The sequence below is a fragment of the Macrobrachium rosenbergii genome, chromosome 56 (genome assembly GCF_040412425.1).
Source record: "Macrobrachium rosenbergii isolate ZJJX-2024 chromosome 56, ASM4041242v1, whole genome shotgun sequence".
Classification (NCBI taxonomy): Eukaryota; Metazoa; Arthropoda; class Malacostraca; order Decapoda; family Palaemonidae; genus Macrobrachium; species Macrobrachium rosenbergii.
The window spans coordinates 62,097,801-62,106,362 of NC_089796.1; the positions used below are offsets into that span (position 1 = coordinate 62,097,801).

General features: G+C 36.1%; 1 protein-coding gene across 1 annotated transcript in view; it reads left to right on the forward strand.

The window, feature by feature from the left end:
* The first annotated feature begins 913 nt into the window (after positions 1–913).
* Positions 914–8,562, forward strand: part of LOC136836222 (mucin-3A-like) — a 33,156-nt gene continuing 25,507 nt past the window's right edge. Inside the window, exons 1-2 of the mRNA XM_067100224.1 lie at positions 914–1,028; positions 1,158–1,217. Of these exons, the coding sequence (XP_066956325.1) occupies positions 914–1,028; positions 1,158–1,217 (175 nt within the window). The remainder of the gene's footprint in view (positions 1,029–1,157; positions 1,218–8,562) is intronic.

Sequence of the window (8,562 nt, forward strand, 5' to 3'; positions counted from 1 at the left end):
ATCCAATGGGCGGTTCTCCAGTTTATTTTTGTCTAACTGGAAGACAGCTTCACATAATCCTGGAGTCTTAAGACTTCAAGAAGACCATATATAATCCAATGGTGTTTCTCCAGGAATGCTTAAGGAGCAGAAGATGGCATCAAAGGATCCTGAGCTCAAATCTATGAAAACGTCTATCAAATTTATACGTGAAAATCCAGTGGGTGGTTCTCCAGGAATTCTTCAGGAGCAGATGATGGATTCACATGATCCTGGAGTCTTTAAGACTTCAAGAAGATGTTGTAATCCAATGGGCGTTTCTCAAGGAATGCTTCAGGAGCTGAAGACGGTTTCAAAGGATCTTGCACATTACTAAAGAACAGCATTTTATGGAGAAGGAAGAGGACTAGGTCCTTCCTGGAGACGAAAGGCTTCGAAGATTTCTTTGGGGGAATTTCTGGAAGATTGGGAATTCAAAGGCTTCTGGGGCTTCCGAAGGCAGACGATCTCCATGCTCTCTGGAAACGATTGGATTTCTTGAAAGATACTAAAAGAACAGCGTTTTATGGAGACGAAATCGGAGTTTGATCCTTCCAGACGAACCCTTTGAAGATTTTTTGGCACTGGAATTTCCAGATCGATCAAACGTATCTTTAGGCCATCCTGGAAGCCTTTGAGAATTATATACGAATATGGAAATGCTAGACATTCCACAATGGCATTATTTTAACTGGCCCAAAATTCTGCTTACAAAAGTATAAACGGGTCATGTGTGGTCTAAAACATAATATCAAAATCTTTGCTAAAACGTCTGTTTGTATTATTTCAAGAGGCATTAAATGGGCTTAAAATTTTATATTCAGTTTTGCCGACTACTACTGAAAGGTATATAATTAATCTTTATGGAGTCATCAGGGACGGGTATGGTGCAGATATGGGTATGGGTATGGGTATGGTATGGATATGGATATGGGTATGGTGTGGATATGGGTATGGATACTGGTATGGGTATGGGTACGGTATAGGTATGGGTATGGGTTTAGGTATGGGTAAGGTACAGATATCGGTATAGTGCGGTAAGATAAACAAGCATGGTTATGGTTTGGGTATAAAAATAAGTATGGGTATTCAAATACCAGGTATAGGTATGGTACTGACATGGATATGGGTACACACAGGTATGGGTACAGGTGTGGGTACAGGTATGGGTATGGGTATGGGTATGGAAATGGGTTTGGGTATGGAACTTTTGCTAAAATGTAGTAAATAAAAGCGTAACCCCACGGGTCACTTAAAACCTCAGGCGAAGAAAGAACGTACTGGGTTTGGTTTTAAGTGAAATGTAAAAATCGCTTGTCACTGTGAATGTTGTCATATATATATATATATATATATATAGTTATAGTAGCATATATATATATATATATATATATATATATATATATATATATATATATAAATATATATATATAACGTAATAAAAACATACAACTTGGCTTTTACTTACCTGCCGAAGTTGCAGGCGTCGGTCCACCTAGTAGCGTCGACCTTCTCGAGAGAACATCCTCTCTCTCTCTCTCTCCTCTCTCTCCAGCCAAACCAGCCACTAAAAATATGGATGTAAAACAAAAGAAACCCATCCTAAAATAATAGAGCTTATCATGCAAGACTAACAATCAGACAAATAAATGAAATTATGCATAATAGATCATTAATCCCAATTAAGCTTTATCCCCCCCAAAAAAACAAACTAAACCACTGCAAGGGAACATACTGCGTGGGAATTAACTCCCGCTTTCCACAAATTCTCCATTTCTAACAACATTAGTTAAAAAGTCTGTTAGTAACACCTCCAATGTCTTTCTGTCAAAGTTCCTTTTTAAATGACCAATTCCCACTATGGCTATGTTACATGCATGTCTGTGCAGCTGCGTGACCACCTCTACTTAGCCATGGTTCCATTGAAACACTCTGCCAAAGAAAGGAGCCATTCCATTAAAAATCAATGTTCACCCAATTTACAAACACACAGAAACACGAGATAAATGTTAAATCACGATAAAAGAATAATCAGTAAAACAATAGGCCTGTAAAGGAAGGCTTGTAAATGTTAGTAATTTCCTAAGTTTCTACTTACTCTCCAGCGAATGGGAATTCTGACTCCCAGCGTGTCCTAAACACGTCCGATAGCTATGGCTTTACACAACCGAATAAAATGCCTTTCACAAGAGTGCACTGCACCAGGTGCTTTTCACAATGTACACATGAACACACACATCATTGGGTACACCTAGAAATCCGGTTCAAACCCACCGAAATTCTAGAATTTTTCGAACGAGAGCACTGAAGAACGAAAATTTCCAACCATCCACGTGACTCTGCCATGTATTGAGACCAAAGGCACCATCAATTTAAATGAATGAATTAACAGATGTCACCTGTAAGACTGTTGAATACGGCAAGCATTCGTATGATACAAATACTTCCGAAACCATTTATTATATATATGTATATATATATATATATATATATATATATATATATATATATATATATATATATAAGTATATATATATATATATATAAATGGCCATAAAATATTATTTACTTATGAAACTGTACAGCAGTACATCACAAAAACAAAACCTTTGCTTTTAACAGAAGATTTTTCAAAAAGCTTTCACGACAAAAAAAACCAAGTTCACTTTGGGCAAGATTAAGAGAAACTTGCTTACCAGATGACTTGGAAAACGATAAAGAACAAATAAAAGGTTAGAGCAAAATGACAAATGAATTAATCATCAATAACTCACCCATAGGATAGAAATGTAAAAGCACGGAGGATCTAGATTAATGATTTGCTGATGTGAGACTCTGGAATTTTTCTAGCAAGATCTAACCATTTCTCTTTCTTTTTCATACCTTCTTTTGTTTGCTTTCCCCTCTTTTTTACTTAATTTTTCCAAATGACAATTATTTCCAAGAACCAGTACTTTACTCCGAGACAAAAGGGATTATGTTTATATATATATGTACATATATATGTGTACACATGTATATGTATATATATACAGTACATATACATACATACATACATACATATACATACACACACATATATATAATATATATATATATATATATATATATATATATATATATATATATATCTATATATATATATATATATATATATATACATATATATATATATATATACATATATATATATATACATACATATATATATATACATATATATACATATACATACACACACATATATATACATATTACAAAGAACATTTATGTAAAGAACATTTACACTAGTTAAAACACGGGCACGGTGCATAACGCTAATGCATTCAGGCTTCGACCTAAAGATATCCACGGGATATTCCAGTCCATCTAAACCTTGCAGATCACGTATAAGGAGCAGGATAACAAGAGGAAAAATAAACTCGCTCCGGTTGCCGCCCGAAAAACGCACTCAGATAACACTGTTTATCCGAAGCTTCCCCAGCGTTGTGATCTGCGTATCGTATATCATGGATGCATTAAGGGACGCACAAGAAGAAGAAGAAGAAGAAGAAGAAGAAGAAAAAAGATGAAGCATAGGAAGAAGAAAGAAGAGGAAGAAGAAAGATGAAGCAGGAGAAGAAGAAAGACGAAGTAGAAGAAGAAGAAAGAAGAGGAGGAACAAAGAAGTTGAAGCAGAAGAAGAAGAAAGAAGAAGAAAAAAGAAGAAGTAGAAAAAGAATATAGAAGAAGAAGAAGAAGAAGAAGAAGAAGAAGAAGAAGAAGAAAGAAGAAGAAACTAAAAAACATACCACGGAATAATAGAAGGATATCCTCAGGAGATATAGAAAGCTCTTTAAGACCGAAGGATCTTTGCTCCTGAGAGCATCCTAACATCCTTGCCCAGAAGTGAATTAAGCTAATATTTATGCTAACTGAGATGGAGATAGGGACATCACATGGAAAAAATCTCCAAGTGCTTTAATGCTCCTTATTTGGAGAAGAATCGTGACGAAACAGAACTCCATGATGACTGCAAGTGAGATAAAACACTAAATTATTAATGTATGAATGCACAGATACATATAAAACACACATAAAATTTTTACATATACAGACACACACACACACAATATTATTTATGAGTATATATATATATATATATATATATATATATATATATATATATATATATATATATACATATATATATATATATATATATATATATATATACTGTATATATACACACACAATAGTATTCTTTCCAAAAGTTTCTTCATCTAGATAAAAAACAGCATTTGATTTTCGGGCAAGCATTTTGTGGCTATTTCTCCATGCTGGCTGGGATCCAACACTAATTCTATAATAACTCAAAACTGGTAAAGTGGACTTTAAAAGAATATACTTTAATAGCCTTGCTTTCGCCCGAGACTCGATATCCTGACCACTGGACTAACAGGGACTCTCTCTCTCTCTCTCTCCATATATATATCTCTCTCTCCATATATATATGTATATATATATATATATATATACAACGAATAATGTGGTAGAGTTTGAGAAGAGTTTAGTTACAGGATTGGTAAATCAGGAAAGGTAGCAGGAAGCGTGGAAAAACTTGGAAAGCGACTTAGAGTGCCTATGAAAACCAAAGTGGAAATGTATGAAGGAATATGTGACGGGGTATAAATTGAAAGGGTGAGAAGTATGGAGATAATGAGTTGTAAAGAATGGAATAGACTGTCTTGAGATGGTTTGGTCATGAGGAAAGAATTGAGAACGATGGGAGGAAGATAGAAAAGGAGACCTAGATAGTGGTGGATAGCAGTGAAATAAGGTGTGAGGTAATGGCAACTGAAGAGCATTAGTATCCAGGAAGGTAAGAGAGCGTGCAAGATAGAGGGTGGCTGACGCAAAAAGTATGGATCGGTTTCATCTTACTGCTGATGAGCCTTCAGCATAGTAAATCTCTACATAAGGGTTATCCCTGTGACACCGCAGTAAACGTATGAATGTGGCGGTGGCGGTTATGCTGGTTTATCTTAATTCCACCTCGTCGGGAAAAGCAGTATATCCTAGTTTAATCCAGACCACTGAGCTGGTTAACAGCTCTAGGCTGGCCCAAAGGATTAGGATTTATTTTACGTGGCTAAGAACCAACTGGTTACCTAGCAACGGGACCCAGCTTATTGTATCCGAACCACATTGGCGAGAGAAGTGAACTTCTATCACAAGAAATAAATTCTCTAATTCTTCATTAGCCGGTAGGGAGAGTCGAACGCCACAACAGCGCACTAGGGCGACAGCTCTACCCATCCCTCCAACGACCCCTTGTCGGGAGAACGACTAATATATATATATATGTATATATATATGAAAATTATCACTTACATTGTTCATGCATTGTCTAAAACCAATATATAATATAATATATATATATATATATATATATATATATATATATATATATATATATATATATATATATATACTGTTCTCTCTTCCCTTTATATACATATCATGCAAGCCTCAACAAACAATGCATGACTCAGAATGCAAAGGAATGCTACTAACACCCTCGCATCCTCCTGAGGGGTCACGGGGATTCTCAATTATCTTGCCTCGCGTCGGCTTGTGATAGTCCCTTCCTCATGAGATCTCTCCAGCGATACGGACCGGAGGAAGCTGCATCTCGGATAAGAAAAGGTGGAAAAAAGAGTCTTATCAATTAATTCCCTGCCACGGTAATCAGGACGTAAACATGCGAGACGGCTTACGATATAAAAATTAATTTAAAAAAAAAAAGGCATTTGGGATGCTGGCGAGACAAGCAAAGCCAAGCAAGCAAGCAAGATCGTAGTGACACAAACAAGCACACACCGCGGGTGACCGCTCGGATAGGGCTTCGTAAAGGCACGGCATCATCACCCTTAATGGCGGTGCAGGCGCGCACGCGCTCCGTCTGGAATATTCCGGGTATTCGGTTATCATTTCTATTTATGCACCTTTCGCTGTTTGCTCCATCCTTCGTTGGGGGGTGGGGGGGGAGAGAACCCGCCGGGAAAAGCAGTAAAGTCTGCCACTTCAGACAAAAGGTCAGCGGAGATGATGACTTCTTCCCGATGGGTTTCCTTTAAAAAATGGTGACGCAACTGGGAGGGAACTTTCTTTTTCGCCCGTCTCCACCTCTGCTTTACGGGGTTTCTCTCCTGTGTTTGTTGTTTACCTCTTGCTGCATGCTTCGAACTTTGGCCTTTACGGTCTTTTCATCTCCTCGACTACCTGGTTACTGATAACTTTCGTTCCCTATCGTAATTTCGTATTGAATTTTCTTTTTATTCCTTCCCGTGGTCATAGATTTTGTTTCTATATTCTAAATATTCAACTTGCATTATGCAACAGTATAAAAAAATTCAACTGAATGGTTTTAGGAATAACTTACAAACAACTCAGATAAAATTCATATCATGCACATAATTCCCTAGCTTTGAATTGAAGTAAACGAAATCCTTCCCCCATTTTCATGATAAAAAAAAAAAAAACAGATAAAGCGAGGAAGAGGAAGAGGGTTGGTAAGTAATGGGCAGGGGGGGAGGGAAACGATGGCAATAATGACCAAAAAGGTTATTCACAAATGTTTTTAAGGACAGAATTGCCTAAACTGAGTATTTTTATAAATTTCACATAAATAAATTAACAATTTCGGTATTAAAATAAAAAAAAAAATATTATGATTTTGATGATGGGACACACGTTTTTGACTTGATCATGTCCATCCATACATATCGTACACATCACGATTCAGGAGTTAAAGTACATATATAGCACTGACCGATGAGTCAGTCACTAACTTTCACATCATATTTTTACACTTTCAAATACTAAATAGCAATTCACTATACAAATAAATGTATGGGTCCTGCAGGGTACCTTCGGCTGACAGCAGAGAAAGAAACCCGCAAGTGTTTCCAAGGTACAGTGAATTCCATATTAATAGGTTGTTTGCTACTTAATATATAAAAAGTCTAAAAATATCATACGCAAAATAAACGACAAGCTTTCATACTCATATTAGCCAAAAGTTTCAGATTTAAGTATTGAGCTATTGAGTTGGAAACGAGTAAATTTCGCCTTTAAGCACAGGACTTCATTTGATTGAACTATGCACCACAGAGTATAAACACATGCTTATCTCTATCATTGGCTCAGTTCAGTAAGTCACTGCCTCCGATGTACCAACCCTAAAAGGACTGGGTTCAAATCTAAGTATGGTTAGGTGCACGTTTCAGTTTTAATCCTCTTTGAATAAAAGTAATTTTCCGAAATACAATGAATTCGATATGAATGGACTACCTGTGGCTTAATAGTTACATAGGCAAACACACACATATACACACACACACACACACACACACACATATATATATATATATATATATATATATATATATATATATATATATATATATATATATATATGTAGACAGATAGAGTATCTTGCTTATATTGTTTTGAATGTTCTTGTTTAGTTCCTTTTATTGTTAAATGTGAAGTTCATTTTTCTGTTTATTCCTTTCTAAGTGCATCTTCAAGACTTTCACATTTTCATTTCTACTCAGGCGTTCCCTTTGTGTAAGCTGCGCCATCCCCATTCATTCTTTAAAGCGCATTTGTTCAGTTTCCTCATAACCTGCAATTAAGTCCTCCCTTTAAAGTGTTAAATTGGGTTAACTAAGATTTAGAAGGTAAGATTGTTCATTGTGCTTTGTTTAGTAGCAAGGGAGGTTTCATTTGCCCCCACGTGTTTGTACTAACTTCTGAATTCTCTTCCAGGAGACAACATAGCCTGCCCAGTTCACAAATCTAAGCCAAGATACCCTTTACTGACTGCCATCCAAATTTCGCAACCATTCCTGGTCACAGCCTGATTGCAAGAATCCGTTGCCCACACAGAAATCATCTTGATTAACTAATGTCCATTATCCTGGAATTTACCCCTGTCATTGCACTGTTACCTGTGAATTGATGCATTTTGGGCATATCAGAGTTAATTGTTTTAATGGGAATTGTTGCATCTGTGTCCCCTCATATGTGCATTGCGTGCCTTTAAATTACTGCATTTATGATCTGTCATATGTGATTTATGTCTGTAGATAAACCTCTTTTATAAATGTAAAGAATTCTAATTCCAAATTGGCGGCCTTCATTATTTATCTAAATCAAGGAAAATTCTAAGGTAAGTTCCAGTAGTATTCCTTTTGTTCATAATCAGGGACCCCCCTTGGCAACGAAGGCAGTCTATAATAATAAATTGTCCAAAATTCCATCAGCCCAAGGACCCTGTTTATGACAATATATACATACATATATATATATATATATATATATATATATATATATATATATATATATATAAATATATTTATATATATAATATATATACTAGCTGACCAACACGGCGCTGCCAGGGAAAACTGAATGACAACTGATAAACTCTCTCTCTCTCTCTCTCTCTCTCTTTCTCCTCCCTAACACACCCTCTACTCTCTCTCTCTCACTTCC